At 39.9% G+C, this 22,097-nt stretch overlaps 4 protein-coding genes across 12 annotated transcripts; all 4 read left to right on the top strand.

Annotated features, from left to right (window-relative positions):
* The first annotated feature begins 430 nt into the window (after positions 1-430).
* LOC660753 (uncharacterized protein) lies at positions 431-3,890 on the top strand. Of its 2 annotated transcripts, XM_015980166.2 has the most exons (6): positions 431-806; positions 923-974; positions 1,026-1,084; positions 1,135-1,291; positions 3,050-3,120; positions 3,172-3,890. In XM_015980166.2, the coding sequence occupies exons 1-6, from the start codon at positions 740-742 to the stop codon at positions 3,549-3,551; spliced, it is 786 nt and encodes a 261-aa protein (XP_015835652.1). In that variant the 5' UTR covers positions 431-739; the 3' UTR covers positions 3,552-3,890. The 2 variants fall into 2 exon arrangements, with proteins under 2 accessions (XP_015835652.1, XP_008199577.1); XM_008201355.3 differs by having other exon boundaries at positions 434-806; positions 3,050-3,890.
* A 2,012-nt stretch (positions 3,891-5,902) lies between these two features.
* LOC660805 (protein rolling stone) lies at positions 5,903-9,945 on the top strand. Of its 5 annotated transcripts, none has more exons than XM_064359403.1 (5): positions 5,903-6,035; positions 8,771-8,869; positions 8,917-9,274; positions 9,324-9,507; positions 9,556-9,945. In XM_064359403.1, exons 2-5 carry the CDS (start codon positions 8,786-8,788, stop codon positions 9,803-9,805), a joined length of 876 nt encoding a protein of 291 aa, XP_064215473.1. In that variant the 5' UTR covers positions 5,903-6,035; positions 8,771-8,785; the 3' UTR covers positions 9,806-9,945. The 5 variants fall into 5 exon arrangements, with proteins under 5 accessions (XP_064215473.1, XP_008199587.1, XP_064215472.1 ...); XM_008201365.3 differs by lacking the exon at positions 5,903-6,035 and adding an exon at positions 6,443-7,073; XM_064359402.1 differs by lacking the exon at positions 5,903-6,035 and adding an exon at positions 7,145-7,531.
* Positions 9,946-11,331: 1,386 nt separating this feature from the next.
* lft (lowfat) lies at positions 11,332-14,333 on the top strand. The gene is made up of 3 exons (XM_008201392.3): positions 11,332-12,124; positions 12,400-12,563; positions 13,263-14,333. The coding sequence occupies exons 1-3, from the start codon at positions 11,938-11,940 to the stop codon at positions 13,803-13,805; spliced, it is 894 nt and encodes a 297-aa protein (XP_008199614.1). The 5' UTR covers positions 11,332-11,937; the 3' UTR covers positions 13,806-14,333.
* Positions 14,334-15,174: 841 nt separating this feature from the next.
* LOC660969 (uncharacterized protein) lies at positions 15,175-22,003 on the top strand. Of its 4 annotated transcripts, XM_015980364.2 has the most exons (13): positions 15,175-15,424; positions 15,469-15,524; positions 15,613-15,704; positions 15,757-16,427; positions 18,871-19,038; positions 19,101-19,202; positions 19,539-19,641; positions 19,690-19,841; positions 19,893-20,586; positions 20,631-20,786; positions 20,831-20,963; positions 21,014-21,216; positions 21,265-22,003. In XM_015980364.2, the coding sequence occupies exons 2-13, from the start codon at positions 15,495-15,497 to the stop codon at positions 21,602-21,604; spliced, it is 2,844 nt and encodes a 947-aa protein (XP_015835850.1). In that variant the 5' UTR covers positions 15,175-15,424; positions 15,469-15,494; the 3' UTR covers positions 21,605-22,003. The 4 variants fall into 4 exon arrangements, with proteins under 4 accessions (XP_015835850.1, XP_008199631.1, XP_008199628.1 ...); XM_008201409.3 differs by lacking the exon at positions 19,101-19,202 and having other exon boundaries at positions 15,175-15,524; positions 18,871-18,945; XM_008201406.3 differs by lacking the exon at positions 19,101-19,202 and having other exon boundaries at positions 15,175-15,524.
* The last annotated feature ends 94 nt before the right edge of the window (positions 22,004-22,097 follow it).

The following is a 22,097-nucleotide window of genomic DNA, read 5'->3' as shown; positions in this document are numbered from 1 at the left end:
TTCTGACGTCAACTCGCAACATAAATGCCCCATTATCATACCAATTCGATTATTTCTCACCCGGCCCTCGCACCCCCAATAAATTATGATAAACGAGCCACATTCCATCTAAATAAACACAGAAACCTTTAGAAAATTCGGAACGGAACGAAGCCTAATTATGCAACTATTGTTATCACATCAGGGTTATCCAGTCACACGAAAACAAAAAATGGGGCCCGAAAACACACATTTAACAATTTGCAAAAATTTTTTACGAAAAAATTTACACTCAATTTAATTAATTAATGTTTCTGGCTGTGGTGCGTTTTTTATATTTTTTGAATTTGAATGGGTTTTTGGGATTGCTCGGTGGGTAAAGCAGGGCCGAGGATTGTGGGGATCTACCGGCTGGTAGATGGCACGCGCGTCGTTTTCTCCTCCATTATCTGTACTGTTTCGGTTTTTTGTAGAATGATGAAAAACTAGTCGCGTCCGTTCTTCTGCATATTAAGAACGGGGGATAGAAACCAGTGCGCTTTCGCCTCTCATCCCTAGTCGGCTTGTATCGACTTTATCCAATCGTTGGGGCGTTTGATAAGAATCTTATTTTTTTCGCTACCAACAGAGGGACTTGCACCTGTCGTGTGACCGCGCAGGTAGCAACGCGTGAAAGTGTGAACCAAGCAACCAAGTGCGGGAACAGCAAAACAACGCGGGAGGATCGCGCGTTGGGCCGGTGGCCACAGAAACATCGGTCATGGCCGCTACAAGTGTTGTGGTGCTCGACAGGGGCAACAACACCACCTGTACCATTAATTTACACGGTATGGTTGCGCCTCCACCACTCTCAACCCTCATCACCCCATACACAAACCGCCCCCAAACAATAAAAACATAACCTCAGTCTGAGGCATTTTTTATAAACAAGCCGATTTTGCAGGTGCCACTGTTGTCTCCTGGAGAGTCAACAACCAGGAGCAACTATTCGTTAGGTACGTCCCCCAACCCCTGAATTTAACCGCCACTATCACGTTTTTTTGCAGTAAACAAGCAGTATTCGACGGCAAAAAAGCCATAAGGGGCGGGATCCCTTTCGTTTTCCGTAAGTAACGCGCCTCAAGTGTGAATTTCTAACAAAGGACTTACCTTTAGCTCAATTCGGCCCCTGGAATTACGGTCCTCAGCACGGTTTTGCCAGAATTGTGCGTTGGAATCTTGAGAAACCTCCAGAGAGATTAGCCAGTGGCGATATTGAGGCTATCTTTTCCCTCATAGATTCCGATTTTACCCGCGCCGTTTGGAGCTACCCGTAAGTTGCTTTTTTCACTCATCACAGTTTTTGCTAATTTGTTTTGGTAAATAACACAATGGGACTGGCGAACTTTTGCCAGTTCTGTCAATCACAACATTCACAACCCTCTCGATTCTCGTACGAGTTTTAAATTTTTCAGTTTTTAATTTTTGCGCATGCGTTCTTTTTTCATCAAATTAATTATTTTTTACTCATTAATTCCACCCTCTTTTCACTGTTTAACACCAAATCAGCTAAGATGCTCAAAGAATTATGAATAGCAAACCATGCCCGGTAAACGTCGTACCATGGTCCACAAGATTTATCCCATTACACTTTGTACTATATCCCATTTAAGTTCATACTAGAATTGCAACAGCTCATTTGATTTTTCGGAGTGAAAAATAAAGTACAAATTGAGAGTTTCTGTAAAAGAAAAGAATTCATTGCTAAACTAAATCTCAGCAACACGTTATGAGCTAAGAAAACCCACCAAAAACTCTCAATTTGTCTTCCATTTTACTCCAAAAATTCAAATGCGCTGTTGCAAATTTCTACTATGAACTGAAATATAATATACATAACAACTGAGGTGGGGAAAAAATCGTGTTCCTAACGATTGTTGTTTATTGAATTAATGTCTAAAAGGTCAGTGAAATTGAGCATTTGGCAGTATCTGTATGTCTACAGTAGAGTCCCAGTGATCCGAGAGATTGTGGCGACACGTACTTCGATATATAGTAAAAATTTTATTTATCTGATAATAGCATACACCACTATTAATGGTATTAATCTTATCTTCGATTAAAAAAATGTCAATGCGTTACAAGCAGTTACATGGCGGCGCCAATGTTTAGCAAAATAAAATCTTCACTAATTGTAACAAGTGTCTAAAAATAAATAATCGTAGTGTGTCTTGGTGGCTAGGCCAGGTCAGGTCCGGTCAAGACACCACGATGTCATTCCTTTCTAGACACCTGTTATATTAATGTATGAAATTATTTTTCACCAAGGAATGGTGCTTCCAATTGCTCTTTACATAATTTCATTTATTTATAAAAAGTCCGATGTGAAACCCGAATAAATTTCGCATCAATCTCTGTTAATTAGGACTGGCGTATTTCCCGATCGGTATATTACTACAGTGATTGGGAATAAAATGGCTTTTTGTTGAGTTTTGTCTTGAAATGTTACATTACGTCGTTTCTATTTTAATGATAGTAGTTTTAAGTGATGCACGTGATGGGATCTTACGTCAGGCATGCAACAACAAACAATAACTTGCATATTAATTCATGTAATAAAAGAAACGTATCATTAACATAATTCATCAAGTTTAAGAGTAGAAAATTGCATCTCTGGGAATTGTGCAATCAAAGCTGCAATTGTAGTTTTCCACAAATGTAAAAATAGCGAAAACAATAAATTTCCATGATTTCTGTGTTTATTTTGTTGCAAAGTTAGCAGTCATCTAATATAATTACGCTAATAAAATTTTTATCGTCGTAACACTTAGCTGAATAAAAAGCATTGCTCAAGAATAGTGTTGGTGATTATTAAGTATAATGGTTGTAACAATTAAAAAACAAATAAAAAACATAACATCGCTGATAATTTTTAAGGAAGTGAATAAAAAATGAAGTCACGGTAAAGTGAGCTACAAAACTATAATTAATTACCATACATGCATTGGGATGAAGGTCGAGTTTCACTTGTAACCTGTGCAAGCAAGCTAGACTTGTGCAGAGTGGTAATGTGTGGATTTTGTTTGTGCAGATTCCAGTTGACGTACCGACTAATCCTGCGTGAGAAGGAGTTACATTCCAATATAGCCGTGTACAACCCAAGTAAAGAATCGACGTTTAGCTTTAACTTGTTGTTGCACACGTATTTTAAAGTTCCTGACGTGCGTCGTTGCCAAATAACAGGTCTACAGGGTTGCACATACCTCGATAAGACAACCAACGAAGGAGCTCTCTATCAGGAAACCCGCGACGTCGTAACAATCGGAGAATGGACTGATAGAATTTATCAAAATACACCACACGAACATATAATAACAAACGTTGTCTCAGGGCGTAAAATGCGCATACAAAAGTGCAATTTTCCCGATACCGTCATCTGGAATCCTTGGGTCGAACATGCCAAAGAGATGAACGATTTCGGTGACGACGAATATCCAAACATGGTTTGTGTCGAATCGGGACACGTATCGAGTCCTGTTATTTTATTGCCTGGCATGGGTTTTGAAGCCAGCCAGATTTTGCAAGTAATGTGAATTTTTTTACCGCGATTCAGCCGTCCAGCTGGTCACCGCTTGTGTTCTTTAACTTAATACTGCGTATTGGTTAAGGAACACAAGGGGTTGGGAAGAACGTGTGTTTGTTTGTATTCTGAAAGCAATAGTTTAGCTAAAGTTATTTTTTGAGTTGATGAATGTTGCGGGTTATGCCAACATTCCTGAAACATGTAGCCTTACGTCGTATACGACTGGAGTAGTTTTTTAGTTCTTTGTTCTTCTCGTGCAATAGTTGACGTGGAATTATACTTTTGATAGCTAACTTATTATATTTGTTAGTAAACAGCTATTAACTTTAAATAAATTATTATAATTAAATCGCATTTTCTTTTCTCCAACCCAACCGCTAGATGCAATCAGTGAGCTGTGCTGCGCTACGGGTTGTATACCCACTGCCCTGCTACTGACTAGAGTTTAATCTGCGGTCCGCCGCTGTTCGCCAAGTAAAGTAAATTAAATAAAAAGACAACTGCCATTTTCAGAAATCAAGTATATACTCATCTCACTTTAACAGCATCAGGTTATTTAAAGTGGTTGTGTAACATGCATACTAATAATAGAATGTTCAGAATGGGAAAATTGTTTTGTCTTTAATCCTTTATTGTTTAAGGTCATTCTTGTATATCATCGGAGGGATTTTCTTTGAATCTCCGCGAGCAAATGAAGTTTATATGTAAATGCTGAATAAAACCAGTGTGAATTCTGACGTCACTTCTACATGAACCTCGACTCGTGAGAAAGTTGACGTGCAGTTTCAGATTGTTCCAACTAACAATGTATTTCTTATTCCATCCTCATTTTTTGCTCTTTTTCGGATTGAAATACATAATTGGTTATCCATCCGACGTAATTATTTGGGTTGCGTGCAGGGACATTTGGATGGTTTTGCGTCCATAAAAACCATCCTCTCCTAGCCGTGATTATAGAAGTGCATTTTTGCCGCACTAGACGCTCCCACGGATTTTAACTGAATTATTGCAAGTGGTTGACCGACAGAAAGATGTATATTGTCAACCGGTAAAGCGAATCAGCGTAGGTTTTCACGGTCGGTTTTATTGATTATTGTTTTCATTTTGATCACGCTGCTGCATTGTTTTAAGCATCTATTGATTTGAAAAAACCCGCAATTCTTCGCCTTGGCCTCAATTAACCTTGCGACGAGCGCAAAACTTGCGAATTGTTATCGGATTATTAATTTGCGTTTTTACAGACGAGCCAACGGCTCGAAACTAATTTGTTTGAGTTAGTACCGATTTCGATGATCACCCGGCGACACTGCCATACATCATTATGGTCTGGAATACAGGAATTTGTTGACTTAAAATACCGTTAATTCTCAATAAACAACGACGTTTTTTCGGTGCATTAACTAAAAACCATTGTAGATTTTAACAAGTTTTTATGGTTGTTAGTTCTATGTAATATTTACAGTGTGGCCTACATTGAAACGAGTGGACGAGTAATTCTCACACCTTCCTTTCTTTACAAATGTCATTTGGACGCCGTCGTCTTTGTTAAATAAAGTGAGCATCCTTGAACACAATTGTGTCTTTTGTGGCATAGCAATTTAGTCTGAAGTGGTCGACGAGGATCGTGCTTAAAACTATTAAAAACAGAATTGTATTAGCTCCCGAATCACGTAATTAAAAATTTACAATGAGACCCTGAACGCGTTGCAAATGTCGCGCCGATTTTTCTGCAGTTTGGTATGAAAGTAATTACACATAATTCGCTTGTTAGCTAGTAATAGATGAGGAACGAGTAAGTTTTTAGCAGCGACAGATTCGAGCGATGACAGGTCGTTAATGTAATCCTGAAGTTAAGATAAAATAATGTAATTAGTTAAAAACAGAGATAAATTGTTAGTGTTTAGTTGAAAAAATGATGACTTTACCAATTTTCTTCTAGGAACAATTTGTTATATTCCGCAGACCATTAATTTAACTTCATGTTCCTCGCATTGTATACTTAATAGTTATATAAATTAAAATAAATGAGATTATAATTGAATCAATCAGATTTGTTAAGCTCAACGAGATTCAGTGGGAACCAATGGGATTTTTTCTTCACAAACTTAATCAATAACAGCTTACGTAGGCAATCAGAAGGTACAATCATAATAATAAACCAACAGGTCCATGTGTCTGATCTCTGTTTTACTCAACCGATTTGCCAAATGAAAACGCTCCGAGCGTTCGATACAGCACCGAATGTGCTAATTTCAGCTGCACGCTAAATCCATAAACAATTGTGCAAGGGTTTAAAGATAGTTGCCATTCTTGTATTTGTTTTTTACTTTGTTCACGTAAATGACCCGATAACAGTGTTTATGACGTTAAAAACAGCAGCTTTCTGCATAATATCAAGTCAGAGTGATCACTGGACGGAAAACTTTGTATTTCTAACATGAAATGATATTTCGATATCAGTCCGAAGAAGTTAACCACTTGTCTACCGTTCAAGGTAAAATAAATCATCCTACAAAAAGACTACAAGAAAACTTATCATTACAGCATGTTATTATTTAATCTAACGGAAATAAGATGTCAATCACAATTTTCTTGATAAACTTTCGCTGCATGGCGATCAAGTATGAAATATGCGTTCAAGTGGTCTTGTCTAGCATAAATATTATACCACAGTTAATAGATCCGTAAAAAATTAATTGGATTACAATATTCGTCGCATAAATTAAGTTGGTCATTAATTGCAAAGAGTATAACCCACCAAACATGTTACCAGTTTTTACAGTCCACAATCATGAAGTGATTTTAGTAGCTGAACCACTTTGAGCGTCCTGTATCACCTCTATGTATACACGAAGAAAGAATTCTTTCGGAAACGTACTAAATAATAAATAACACAAGCGGACGTGTCTCTGTCTCTTATCGATTTTATTGACAATTCCGAGTTTCCAACAAGACAACGAATAGCTAATTAACGTATGTACTGATATCGGCGATATCGCTCCCAAAACATTTTCTTCAATTAGCGAAACTTTATTGTTGGTCGTGGCCACTTTCTCTCGTTGCGCAGCGAGCGGGTCTAAGTGGATCTTCAAATTGTCCAAGTGGTAAGCCGAGGGTGGCTTAGGGGCCAAGACATGATATTCGTCAATATGCGCTTCGGGATGCAGCGTGCGCATGGCGTTTGCCGTTTCGGCATGTTTTTGTCGGCAATCGCGGTTTGTTCGATGTATTTTCCCAATTGGCAGAGGTTAAACGGTGACCTGCGGTCCAGTCAATTGCAGGTGGGCTGGTTAGGCCACTGTCTAGAGCGCAGGCTGGCTTAGCCCTCACGTGGTCGTCGTTCGAAATCGCACTAACGTCGACATGTCACCCGATCGAGCCCGGTGTGGTGGTGTGTAGTGCTTCTTTTGGGGTCTACGAACTTGGAGATCATTTGCCACCACCTCGTGCAGGTCACGTCAACAATCACCTCTCCGCGCTACTGACCAACTACCTGCCACTGGTTCCTACCTGATAAGAGGCGCGCTTTTCAGTAAGTTCAGCCGAAACCGGCGATTCCAATAAACGAATCGATTACAAACGCATTCTGCACCCAACGCACAGTTTGCAACAATAGCCGGCTTCTACGAAGACTGATTTATTCGACCAGAGACAATTAAGAGGACGCCGGCAATCAAACGCATGATACGGCGATAAAACTTTCAAAGTCCAAATTCACTCGAATAAAATTGCAACGATGATTAAATTCCTGACTAAGGACCTTATCTCCACTCGATCTAATCACGTCAAATTACCGTGTCTTTCATTTGTAATATAACGCAATGATCAGACATAAAACTCTCGTTCGATAATTCCACTTATCAAGTTACTATAAAAGACCGACAAGACAAAGGGCTTTGATTTTAAGATTTTTTAATCGCAATCTCTCCTTGCGCCTCCTTAGATAAAACCATCCACCTGCATATCACCGTGTGAGTTTTCTCAGAACAGGTAATTCCGAACTTGGACTAAACTTATAATTAAGGTTCTCTCCGGAAAACACAATAGAATAGCGTTTTCCGTCTTGATTTGTACAAGCACACAAGTTTGTTATAGTTAAAGCGGTCATTTAAAAGTCTTGAAGAGAATAAGAACTTGCTTATTTAAGATAACAATCTGAAAAATTAATAATGATAATTAAGCCTAGCTCCTTGAGAACAAACTCGGAAAATAATGGACATGCGTATGAGCAAATATTTTAACAGAAATCTATAGTTCTCTCAAGTTTGAGTGGAAAAAGTTGCGTAATTATCATCGTGTCTTTTCCACATGAGCAGAAACATTTCTTCTTAGCTATACTCCGATACGTAAAGGTATGGTTTGCCAAGTACTATTTTTCAGCATTAAATTATTACGATGAAATTAATGAAACCCAGTGCTTTAAGCTTGGCTTAGTATTTTAAAAAGTTGCCTTTACTTGCATTTACAAGTAATTGAGGCTAAAAAGCCAGTCAACCTGTGTCGCCTCCACCTCTAGAATTTTTTGAGCTTAAAAATGAACGTTTGACTTGGCTCGTATTTACATTGTGTGTTCTATTGCCGCTTCTATTTATTTAATTAGTGTTTTTCGTGTTGCTTTGGCGTCAAATTTATCTTCATTAAATATGCATACAATTTCACGTTTCAGTGGTTTTACGAATTGTTTTTAATAGTGGAGTGAATAAACAAGGAAATAATAACTTTAACCTGTAATTAGTAATGTGCGGTTATCGATGGCAATAAACAATGGCATTTTTGTATAAAATACGGACAACTCAAGGTCTGCGGGCGAACGAAATTGGAGCATTTAGATGCAGTTGAAATTTTCCCACAAATGGGTCGGGTGCATTTGGAGACCGAAGAGAACGGTTGAGCAGTCGAGATAATAAGTTTCGTTTACTCAGGTTTTATGACTTCCAAGCTCAAGAAGGCAAATAATTATGTTTTGTTCGTTTGTTTAATAATTTTACGATGATTGTTTGGTCGGGTTTAAAAATGAATCGTCCGGAAATTCCTCACGGCGGTCATTGCGTCAGCCAGAACCATCCCGACTTTCTACACATTGGGGAAATTCAAAAACTGATATATTTGCACAGGTTTCCTACCGGTTGTTACGCAATTTGTTATTAAAAAGAGAAATGTTGCTGATTAGTTGCTGTGCAGAATTACAATGGATCGGTTGTGTGCCGAGTTTTGATTCTTCATTTGCAGATTTTCGGGTAGACAATGATAGAAACATGGAAGAAAAACTGTTCTTTGAAACAACTATCGCTCGAACACGACGAGCCAATCACATTTGTTGTTTCCCAAGTGAGTAAAAGTGATTATTGCATCGCACGTTCAAGGGTGAATTTCAGTGGCAAAGAGAGCCAAAGCCCAGCGTTGTGTATCTGGTCTATCGCTGGATCGTCGCGCTTTTCTTCTTCATCACTTTCGTGCTCTCCATTTGGGACTTTAAGCACCCCGACGCGGATTCTTCCTTCAAAGCCAAATGGTTGATTTACTTGACAAATTGGGGTTACACCACTTGCACGTTACAATCTCTGATAAGTGCTATCATCCTGTCAATTTGCGTGTTGGCGCCTCGCTTGCGAAGCCGTCCCAACCTGCAATCTTCAACCCTGAAATTTTACAAGCTCTACTGGGTGTTGAACGTGATTGCTACTGACATCGCATTTGGGATAACTATACTGTACTGGTCTTTAATTTACGATGGTGGGTTAGTGGGCTGAGTCCTCCCGGATTTAATGAGAGGTTCTTGCAGAAAAAGTCATGGACTTCGACGCGATGAATTTTTTTGTTCACGCTAATAATTCCGTGTTGATGATGATAGATCTGTTTGTTGTGGCGCATCCGATTCGGCTGCTTCACTGCTGCTACCCTGTCGTGTTTGGAATATGTTACGCAGTATTTAGTGTCATTTTTTACGCAGCAGGAGGCATCAGCAGGTGAGATCGAGTGATGATCGAATTTACGTCTTAGTTAATCGCTTCTAGGGAGGGACAAGTTTATATCTACAACATCCTAGACTGGCGAAAACCGGGAACTACGACAGTGATTTGTCTCGCTGTCCTCGCGTTTATTGTTATTGTGCATATTTCTTGTTGGGGATTGCATAAATTTAGAATATGGACGCATTCAAAATGTCTTCCGGAAGCTGGAGCCGACTGTAATGGTCTCAACAAAGAAGAAAAAGACACGAAGGGAGCTTATGTTAATGAAGGAATTGCAAACGACATGGTCTAAGTCATCTAGTGATTATCAGTTCCTCACATACGTTAAATGAGAATATAGCACTGCATTAGAAACCTTACCTGAGATAATTAATATACGTAAGATATTTTGTACGTAATGTAATAGTTGAAAATAAATTGATTTATTGCGAATTCTGTGTATTGATTTGTGGCGATTTAGGGAGACGTGGGTGAACCAGATTGGTTAATTACATTGTCGTTTTTCGAACTTAACGGTAGGTGGAAACAGGGACGGCCTGAGCTTTCAAAGTGCCCAAGGTAAGTCGTCGTACCAGGAAGCCGACAAAAGGTCACACTGGAGTTTTTAAACTATGAACTAAGAGAAACCGATAATATACATTTTGTTTTTTAAACGCTAGATTTGTACGACGCAGTCAAAGAAAAATTAGTCAATAATTTTCATGTTGAGACTTTTATGATTTAGGTATAAATCATGTCTTCAGTTAAATTTGTGATTCAAGTGGGCTGTGAAATTGAAAGGCAGAAGATATGAGGCTCGACAAGTTTCATATCGTTTATCTCTATTTTATTCAGTGTTGCAAACTTAATTTTACAATCACACGCTACCTGACCGGAAACGTTTGATGGAAAGGATTTTTGCCATGAACTTTTACACACGAAACTGGCCAATTGTGTTTTCATTGGTCGACAAGTGAAAAAAAGTTTTTTTTGCGAGTTTTGACAGTTTTTAAGTTTCGGTCTTTTACGTTTCATTCGACAGCGACACTGCAAACTAATCCTTTAATCCTTGTATCACGATTGCTTTTTCTCCCGGAGACCTAATAACCACTTGAAGTTTCAAAAACTGAACTACAGATACTCAAAAATTCACTGAAATGCTAGACAAACTGAACACTATTAACGGCAAGTTAGTAATTGTGTAAGAAAATATAGTTTGTTGATGTAGCTACAAAAATGCTTTGTTACGTTGCTTAAAATTCTTCAAGATTTTTGGGGGAATATTTCGGTGTTTCAATTTCATATCACTAATCCGTCCATCTAAAAAATAATAAAGAACAAAAGAATGAGTCAACAAAGAAATAATTGCATATTATGTAATAATATACGCCGCAGTAGTTTTGTCCAAATTGCATTTTCTGCCACAACAAAATGTTATTCGATGGAAATAAAGTTTTGAATGAGTCATAAATGGTCATTTTTGCTTTTAAATTTGTAGAAAAGTAAAAAATCCTCATTTTCTGCGAGGTTTCGCCCATTTGGAAGCTTTTAAGTTTCGGTCTTTTACGTTACGCTCGGCAGACTAGGTAATAAAAAATCGGGGAATAACCACCGGCGGGGATTTGAGTCTCGGGGACCGTTAGCCTGCTAACCTGATTGATTAGCTTTGTCAAGTAAAATAGTGATGCGGTATTTAATTTGCGTAATTAATATTTATAATTCGAGTGTGAGTTTATTGTTTCGCTTTGTGGGAGTGTGGTGTAGCCCAATTTGGTGTTGATGAGTGTGTAGAATCCGGTCCTGGTGTAAGAATGGTGAATAGTGAATACCAGTTTTAATTAAAAAAGGCAAATGGTTAGAATGCAAAAATGATGTGACCGTGGTGTTAGTGTCAGAGGCAGCGAGTGTTTGAGGCCGAGACCGAGAAGCTGGTTGGCAGTTGAACAATCAGAGAAGCAAGAGTCAACACAGGCAACTCGGTCAACATCAAGAGTTGAGAGTAGAGCTTGCGTCTCTTGTTGGAATTGGTATTGGTATTGGATTCAGCTCCGGTCTGTGTGTGCGAGTAGTCGTCGTCCGTGGTCGAGGTCTCGAATTTGCAGTGTTGTTTGTGCGAGAAAGAAGCGCCGAAGCGCTCACTTATGTTCTAACCGCGACAGAGGTGCAATCAACGAGTTGACCTCTGTCCGGAGCGGCGATTGGAAGCGTTTTGGTGGTTCTGGGCTCTGGCGCGCTGCGGAGGTGATATCGCAAATCCGTGGCCGGAGGAGGAAGAGGAGGAACCGGAGCAAGGGCAACGGCAGTGCCAACTGCCGGGGGAGCGGTAGGCGGTGGACTGTCGTAGAGGCGCTGCAACCGGCGCTGCCTTGCCTTTTGCCTTGCCTTAGCAACAGACCCAGAGATGCAGCGGCAGCGGCCAGACCTGGACTGCACCAGTGACCATTGATGCGGAGTGCATGTGCTGGCCGCGATCTCGTCTCGCGGCGCATCCTTGAACCGTCCGGAGCCGACGCCGCGGCCGCCGCCGCCGCCGCCGCCGCCCGGACGGACATGATGGTCTACCCCGACCCCCAGTGGACCTGCTCCGCCACGGCGCCCATGGTCCAGCTGTACGACGACGTCGGATACCGCGGTGAGTACCCACCACCAGAGACTTCAACGTGCGATCACCACACGAACCCCAGACGACAAAAACCCACAGCAATTTCGCCCAGACCGTAACTTGTACCATTAAACCTTTAAAAACTGGCTCCGTGCAGACACGCTCATGCCTCAGATGGCCCGCTCGACCGCTCATGCCTCTACAAATATGTCAACGACATTCGCGATCCCGATCACAAGAACCAGATCATTATCTTCGCTCGCATATGACATCCCGTTACTCACATTTCACCCATTAATTTCTAGTAAACGTCGTCGAAGCTCTACAAGAATTTTGGCAAATGAAACAGGCCAGAGGTGCCGACCTCCGCAACGGAGCTCTCGTCATCTACGAGTCCGTACCCTCCAATGCCCAACCCTACGTCTGCTACGTGACCCTTCCCGGAGGCTCCTGCTTCGGCAGCTTCCAGGTTAGTCACATTCAGCCCTGGCAGCACAACAAAACTCTTTTCTTGATCTTGCCTTGAAGTTAATATCAAAACCCAGACACCTTATTTTATCGATCAAGTCAACAAGACTAGACCTGACCTGACCTAACAGACCAGTAACAAATCTCCGTGCTTGCTAAAAAAGTTGATATACGAAATCAAATTTCTATTTTAAATATAAGTTTCTTGTGTCGACACGTTATTTAAACAATTTCTTTCACTGGGATGAATTTTGGAAGGAACGGACTGCCATGAGTAGGTACTCAAAAAATCGTAGTCATTATTTCTCGTATGTTATAGAAGCAATAAAGCAAAACAGCAGCTTTTCGGCTTATTTTATTTATAACACAAACCGGACCGGATTGTCAAATAGGCTACCCACCACAAAAGAAGAAACAAAAAATAAAATAAATCGTAATAATTGTGTTAAAATCATACGATAAAACTCGCTGAACCACTTGTCAATATACCGTCGATTAGTGCGTATTAATAAAAATTGATCCCGTCCAATGTTCAACGAACTATTCAGTTTACTATCATGTCAGACGTAATGGCAAAAAACGTAACGGTTGGTTTTGTCAAAAATTTTCGCGAAACTTTCTGACACAAGACTGAGGCAAGATCAAGACTCTTGCGTGCAGTCCTGTCATATTCCGACTTTGGGTCGGTGGTCAATTACAGAATTGTCCCACGAAGGCGGAAGCCCGGCGCAGTGCGGCGAAGATCGCCCTAATGAACTCGGTGTTTAACGAGCACCCATCCCGCCGCATTTCGGACGATTTTATCGAAAAAGCGGTGGCTGAGGCTCGCAATTCGTTCAAGGGCGATCCGGAGGAAGCAGACAATCCGAACACCGGCATAGGGGCGTTCCGGTTCATGTTAGAGTCGAACAAAGGCCGCACCATGCTGGAGTTTCAGGAGTTGATGACTGTGTTTCAGTTGTTGCATTGGAACGGCAGTTTGAAGGCGATGAGGGAGCGCCAGTGCAGTCGGCAGGAGGTGGTGGCGCATTACTCGAACAGGGCTTTAGACGACGATATGCGCTCCCAGATGGCCTTAGATTGGATCGCGAGGGAACAGGAGTGTGCCGGCTCCCTCAGAAGGGAGCTGAACCAAGCCGAGAGGGAGTTGGAATCGGCGAGGCTCGCGGGACGCGAATTACGATTCCCCAAAGAGAAAAAGGATATTTTGATCCTTGCTCATACACAAGTCAACGTCAGTTAATATCGCTTTGCTTGCGTTTTGTACGTTATATGTTAAGTTTTTTGTGAGACTGTTTTTGTTATGATAAGTAAATTATTGAATGTTTCGTGTTGATATTGTAAAATAGGACTTCTCAACTCAAGTATCCTTTTAAAGATCTCTTGCTTTATTGATATTTAGGCCGGTTCTAATATGTCCATTTGGAGACCGACTGACCACGATTTTAAGTGAGTCTCCGCTGGAAAAAATTGCGCCACACAAAAACCTGATTCCATTTTGGGAATTGCCTACTAAAGCGATACAGGACGCTTACATACTTTTCAACTCACTTCGCTTCAGACTCACGTCTCATTTTAACAAACCGTAATTATACGACTACTTCATTTCGTCAATAATTCACTTAATGGGAACTGGTTTTTGAGATTTTTTTTATTATATTTAGCTATTGCTGAATTTACAAGCTATCATTTTGACTGATTATTGCTGTTGCCTCTATATAGTGCTAACTATTTTATTATTTTAATTATTCAAATAAACTTTTTAATCATAGCAGATGTTTTACTTATAACGTGCTATTCCTGTTTTACTCTTCAGACCATTTTCCCAAACGGGTCAACGACCATTTAAAAGCCAGTAGTAATCTATGGATAATAATCAATTCAACTAACACCCACTTTTCAAATTATGACCCAAAACGTATCTATACCAACAAAGACCAAACATACCTCACCTACATCCGACACTATCTTACACAAACATAAATACTCTGCCTCCTCTCCTGCTATAAATAACTAAAGCTCTACTATTCTTTACATTAGAACATTCCGAGCTTTTACCAGGTAAGTTGAAAAAATATTTTTCATTTTACCGATTTTTAAGAGACTACTAAGTTATCAAACTTTATTAAATGTCTTTATAAACATTTTTTACGACTGTAATTATAATCATTGGACAACTTATTTCGAAAGCACGATCACCGGTTTTTACATCAAAATTTTATAGTTTAATTATGATGACTCATATTTTGCTGAAATATGGGGTACGTGAATTTTTTATTTTGCCATTCATCAAACTAAAAATAAACGTTGTCAACACAGTAATAAGCTCAAATAACTTATCGAGTTGAATTTTTCTTTAAATAATGGTCCTGATCGAGCATGACATTTATGGCTTTTAGAGTTTTGTCCCCTGTCTAGGCCCCGTTACTTCAATATCGAGCCCACGTTTCCACCTCATTAAAAATTAGTCATCGTTTAAATAAATTTTTGAAGTGTTTGATTTGAAATAAATTGGCGTTTGGCGACCAGCGGGTTGGTGCTATGCAATTTGGGTGCAGTAGTGTATTCTTGGTCGTCTAGATTGGACGGTAACGCCCTCATACGTCACTTCGGCTGTATCAATTCTGTGATGATCCGCCCCCTACGATCTCGTTATCGCAATTAAATACCGTCAAACGGGTGAATGTCGTTAAATGTTGAATGGCAGATTAAGTTAAGGGGTTGATTTTTGTTAATTTCGATTGGGAATTAGTTGTTTATGTTAAATGTTGTTTGTTGTGTGTAATTAGCGTTGTCTGGTTGAGAGGAAGTCGTAAACGAATGACGGTTGTGATTGTTTATATTCGCCGTATACTAATCAGAGTAATGTGCCCTTACTTTTTTGGCTAGTGATAACGCATTTTCAGTCATTTGGCATGGTTATAGTGCAACAATGACCGTCGACTTCAACGATTATTTTTGGGTGAGTGTCTAACCTAACCGAGGAAGTGTATCGACGTCTCCACTTCTAATCTAATTAAGATTGTTATTATCCGATTTTTACGACCTAGGGCGAGAAGAACAATGGGTTCGACGTTCTATACCATAACATGAAATATGGCCTAGTTGCTAGCAAAGATCTTGCCGAATTGCTCAGAGAACGGTAAGAGACGTCCCTGTTGTGAGCAGCAATTTACTAATTTTCGCGTCATCAGATCAAACATTGAAGAGAACAACTCGAAACTACTTGCCAAGTTCGCCAAGCAAGCAGGAAGTTGTTGCAATCAAGGCACTTTTGCCCCATTATGGCAAGTCTTGAAGACCTCGGCGGAGCGTCTTTCGGCGCTCCACATGCAAATGGTGCAAAAAGTGAGCGACTTGGTCAAGGAAGTGAACAAATACGCCGAGGAACTTCACAAAAAACACAAGACTGTCAAGGAGGACGAATCTGGGACTCTGGAGTCGGTCCAGGCCATGCAGAATGTGACTTTAATGGTACAAAAATGCAAAGACACCTACACCCAGCGGGGACAGGAATTAGATAAGCTGCGCAAAGATAACGCCAGTCCGAAGGAGATAGAGAAAGCCGAGTTGAAAATGAAAAAAGCGCAGGAGGAGTACAAATCCTACGTTGAGAAATACACAGTTATCAAAGACGAGTTCGAGAAGAAAATGTCAGTCACTTGTAAGAACTTCCAAGAGCTGGAAGTTGCCCATTTGGGCCATATGAAGGAGTTCTTGAATTCGTACGCAGAGGTCGTAGAGTGGACACACGAACAAATGGGGAAGGTCCACAAGGAGTTCAGACAGCAGTGTCTTGAGCTTACCGTGGATCAGTTGCTCGAACAGTTCGTTCGCAACAAATCCACGGGACTTGAAAGGCCAGGTAAATATTTATCTTGGCAAGGTTGGCGTATTTTATTACCGTAATTTGACACAAACAAAGGCATTGTTATATGACGGGCTTACAATTAATTGGAACAAACAGAAATTTGAGAGTAATTGAAACAAACAAGACAATATTGCGCGTTCGGAAGTGTTAAGTTACCTGCCGGAAAGAGGAAATAAAAAGATTTGCGAGAGAACATAGCATTCCACATTACAGCTCCAATAAAAAATTATGTTTTCAAATACCCATAAAATTTCAAATGAGGTTTTGAAAATTTCAAAATAAATTGTAGTTTTTAGTTTTTTGTTTTGGAAATCTATAATGATTTTTTCATGCTCAACAATAATGAATAATGATCATTACATTTTTTTAAATCAAAAAGGAACTTGATGATGTCACAGTAAATTAGTGTACTCAAATATTACTATTTGTTTAGTACTATTGTGTCGATCTTCAATTATAAACTCCCTTATTTCAAAGAAATACTATTGATTCACTATTGACTTGTGTTTGTACATTTTAAAATTCTGCCCTGTAGCGAACGAAGTCGTATAACCAACGCGTGTAACAACATAATTTTACGTCTGTAAAATACAACTAGCAATTTACATTACATTTAGGGATTGCTCTAATTAGTCATATTGACGATGTTAAATAAATAACTGATTTGTGCAGCAAGAACTATATACGTTGATGTTTAGAGCATTTTTAGAAAAAATACAATTCACTTATGATTTTTATTTTATTTATTTTAAAATATGTGAATAATATTACGTATTCTCACATCTCACAGATCAACAATAAAACTTATATTATTTAATTTTCAATACCTCATTTATTGGCAGTAAGTAGAAGAAACTTAAAATGCACTGACCTTTCTGTCCCATCGCATCATCTTCTTAAACGGACCTACTGAAATAAAATACAATGAAATTAGAACAATGTGTCATTAAATTATAGTTGAAAGTATTACAGGTTTAATGTAATTTTCCTAAAAAGAAGACATTGTAGACTTACCCTTAAATCCGGATCAGAAGTTTCCTCTTGGAAATCCCTTCCAGTAGCACACAATAACTGCGAACAACACGCACTAGCCAACGAATTTGAAACTTTTAAACGACAAAATTTTGATTTGACTTGTCTATTCGCGACAACAGCAAGTAACAAACTGAATAAAACTAAACGGCACAACAATAATTGTGTAAGAATATCGATAAATCGTCACCAACAAAAAATATAATATGTGAAATAATTGATTATTACAAGGAGGGAAACGAAGAGATTTGTATGATTCATTGATTTGTGTTACGACTTCGTTACTTAACGATTTCTTGAGGTACCTACTTGAAAAATATACAGGGAGGTGCATTTTTAAGGCCGGGTCGCTGAAACACATTGCTTGAGCAAATAATTTCGGATAAAACATTTTAGGGAAATTTTTAAGTATTCGCAACTTCGGAATTAATTTCAAAAAAGGCCAGATTTACTGATTCATTGTCGAACCTGTTCCCTTAAAAAGGGCACGATTTATAAAAAAAAATCGTAACAGTTTCGTTATTCATGGCTGCGTATTCAGCCTATTCGGAATCGTATTTGAATATAAACCAAAGATAAAATTCCTGCGGCCTTTACAAGTATGTCGATAATTAATCAAACTTCCCATCAAACTCAGACGTAGCTGCTAATGCGCTCTTTACTCCGGCCTTAGCTTGCAAAAAACAAATGGCTAAATATTCTCGAACACAGTCAAGATATTTATAAAAAAAGGAAGAAAATCGGCAATAAATGCATATTCTTCCTTGACTGACCATGCCTTACAAGATAAGTACCTAAACAAATTTATTGCCTGAAACACAATGAAATGTCGCAACGGCGTCATGAATTTGAAACTGTTTTATTTTTGTCCTAACGATCCGATTTCTACAACAAAGTCCACATTTTTCAAAATTGGCGAGTTATTTTTAAAAATTTTATCAGAAGTATGTTTAACAACGAAATTTAGTTCTTTTTTCGCGTTAAGGCGTTAAGTCGGAAACAAAAGTCAATAGCGGGATTAATAATAACCAAAAATAATTCAACACAATGAAAAGGAATAATTTAAATATTGCTTTTGGGAAGATGGGACATTAGTCAAGTTAATTAAAGAAGGAATTTTTTTGTCGAATTAAAACGACGAAGTTACTTTTTAGTGGGATAAAAATTTAATTTTCTTCGTGCCTTTAGCCGATGTTGCTATGAAAAGAGAGTAATTATGTATTCTGGGCGGCGTTTGTCTCTTTATGGACCTTGTAATTAAATGAAACCTTTAAATTGTCTATTTAATCTGTTGACAAGTGGCAATCGTCGCTCCTTGTTCGTTGCCGTTGACGTAAAACAGCAAGAGTGGTAGTTGATTAGTTGCCGTGTTGTAATCGGTGGATAACGTGTGGTTTTGTTGAAGGTATAGTTGATATAGAGGAGGCGCTGATGTCGCCCACGCAAGACTCGGAGAGTTCGAAACCATCTAAGCGCGAAGGTAATGGCAATAGCGACCAGTCCGTGCCAACACATGCCAAAACTTCCCGCCGTACAACTTCCCTCCTCAATCTCTTCATGTCTAACTCCCAGGGTACGTGTCAGTTTCCTGGTCGCTGTAGCACTGTTTAACCCGGGCAAGGGTTGTGTTTTCAGGATCACGCGAGAGCCGAGCCGGCCCATGCAGCGCGCCTTCGAGTCCGACAAGTCCGGAAGGGGACCAACAGCTGACACGACACTCCCACCGTGGATCTAAGTGTAACTTAACTTCTTCTATAATAGATGTCCTGCATGTCTGGCGTCGGCTCGAGCTGTTGTTTTTTTAAACGAACGGTGGCGGTTATTGTCATCTTTTCACAGATTCTATGCTTGTACCACTATCACTGTGCTGTTGGGCTTTTAGCAGGTAGCAGACCCGGATTTTCTTACGTACCCTGATACATCTGCACGTTTTTTACTGTTTAAACCTGGCTGTGTTGGCAAGGCATAGCACGCTATATACCCCCTCTCCACCATTGCTTACACCTACATTGACTCATCATTCATATATCGTCCGAGATTGTCAGACAGACGACTCACAACCTCTTGTTGTAGGGTTTTTACGTAGTAGGCGCGAAAAAGCTAAGCAAAAGAAATCCAAAAAGAAAGTCAAAGATAATGTAGATACTCAAAGCAATAAAGAAGAAAAATCAGACATGTAAGTCTCAATTACACAACTTTCTCGTCTCACAATTCGCTGTGTTAGGGAGGAAAAAGACGAATCTCAACGAACCCAACCACCACCGGAGCCAAGTGCTCCTGAACTGGACGAGGACGGTTACGTCATAAGACCAAACGTTCCTCATAGTTGGAATAACGAAAAAGGGAGTTTCTACTCCTCATCTGACTCCGATACAGGTATTTTTCTCACTCAGTGACTTTACTTAAGCTGACTTAACGATTTGGTAGATGACGAACGCGAACGCAAAATCCATGTTGAAATAAAGCCTTTAAATAACGGTTCTGCACCTATGTCAGCTTCAGTAGATGAGTTGCGGGCAACAGTAGAAAATCTCTATTTATCACCGACTGGGGGCGCGTATGGCCGCCGCGGCTCTAATTTAGACAACCAAGATCTAGCAATGAAACGTTCCCAATCAGTCTCCCAACAACTCGGTAAACCCAGTAGTGACCTATTGGGTTTGAATTTTGTCCAAAGTCCCAACGCATCAAACTCCTCCACTCCAACAAGCTCCCATCCTTACGCTCCGTTGCAGAGCCCGTCTCAGTTGGCTTTAAACTCGCCAACACTTTCAGCGTCCTCGCGATATGCTGATTTAGGCGACTTGTTGTCTGAGGATGGTGAAGCTGCACCTGGAGGTGCAACCAAGCAGCCTTTGCGCCAAACTCCAACACCCACTTCCGGGTATATGTCGATTCCGAGACCGCCGTCTCGCCGGTCTGATCCTTCGCGACATATTAATCAAAGTAATATTTCACGAGCTGATAGTATTAGTAGTTTGGAATTCCGCACTGCTTGTGTTCCTGTGGGGGTCTCAAGGGGACCTTCGCCGCTTACCATTGGCATGGCTGACACAATTCCGTTAGCGGTCGCGTTTCACGAAATTGTTCATTCGTACTTCCGGGGAGCAGACGAGACCAGGTAAAGGACAAAAGTTGGGTAACTATGACTTAAAAATATTCTAGATGTCAGGTGAAAATGTCGGGTGAGATGATGTTGTCGTTCCCTGCCGGTATTGTTACAATCCTCGCAAATAATCCGAATCCGGCTAAACTAGTCTTTCGGGTGAAGAACACCCAAAGGCTTGTAAATATATTACCTAATAAGCAACTAGTGGCTATGTAAGACCGGCTGTTTTATTTCGCAATATAACGTTTCTTTGTAGTGATAACGGACAATCATCAACTGATAATTTAGTCTTGGAATTTAATATGTCCGCTTTAAGTGCATTGTTAAAAAAGCAATCGGAACAAAACCCTAGCGCCTCGTATTTCAATGTAGACATATTAAAATACCAAGTGAGTAGCTTTTATTTCGGCCAATCGAAAGTTTGATTGATTTGGTTCAGATTAAAGCAAAGCCTGGCGCGAATTCGTGCCCATTTCAACTCGTGGCCTATTGGAAATGTACAAGTTCGCATACAGATTTAAAGGTGGATTACAAATACAATTCACATTCCATGAGTTCTCCTACCCCGTTACTCAACGTAACTGTGGCAGTTCCTGTCGATGGTGGTGTGAAAAACCACCAATTAAAACCAGCGGCTCAGTGGTACTGGCTCCTTCCGGTGCGTCTCCGTTTTGAGATTTCACGTTCCAGGTTGGCCGATTCAAACCGTGTGATTTGGAAGTTTACCGAGTTGTCCCAACATTCGGAAAATCATGGCGTCGGCTCGATGTTAGCTCGTTTCGAATTAGAAAACGGCCCCACTAACCCGGCCACGATTTCCGCCGCATTCAATTGTGAAGGTACCACTCTTTCAGGAATTGAGTTTCAGCTGGTGGGCACCGGGTATCGGCTATCTCTAGTCAAAAGGCGGTTTATATCCGGGAAGTATATTTGTGATGGCGATTTGAAGTATAGCTCGGGTACCGGGACGCCGTCCACTGGATCTGCGGCTGCGAGCACGGTCTCCTCGACCGGCGATCCAAACTGCTAGCATTCCCACATATCACACGTGCAATATGTGCATATATAACTTTTAAATTTGTATGTCAACTATTTTTATTTATGACTATTTCCATGTTATATAGCAAATATTATATATAGTTTATGAAGCTATTTTATAATCAATAAAGATTTTGTAAAGGAATTACTGCTTTTTTATTGTTTGAGTCAGCCGAGTCGTTGTGACCCAAGTTGCGCTCTCGGGCTAGAAAGAGTTCAAATTCAGTTCCAAAAAGGCACTAAATCCTTATTTTTGTTTTGTACCAATTTCTGTTTATTAGAAAAATAACCGTATCTTATCTTAGATAATTACACTATTTTCTTAGGGTAGTAAGTTTAGTTTTTTGTTTGATGTTTCACGTTCGGTAAATAAAACATTTTTCATTTAAAATTGCGTTTACTTTTACTCACCTTTCGTTTGTCCTTGTCTCTTTCAACACAAACAACACCAGTGATTAAGTTAGGGATGGGTAGGGTGTGAATGA

Source organism: Tribolium castaneum, chromosome 10 (genome assembly GCF_031307605.1).
Source record: "Tribolium castaneum strain GA2 chromosome 10, icTriCast1.1, whole genome shotgun sequence".
Taxonomy (NCBI): Eukaryota; Metazoa; Arthropoda; class Insecta; order Coleoptera; family Tenebrionidae; genus Tribolium; species Tribolium castaneum.
This window is presented reverse-complemented; position numbering and strand designations above follow the sequence as displayed.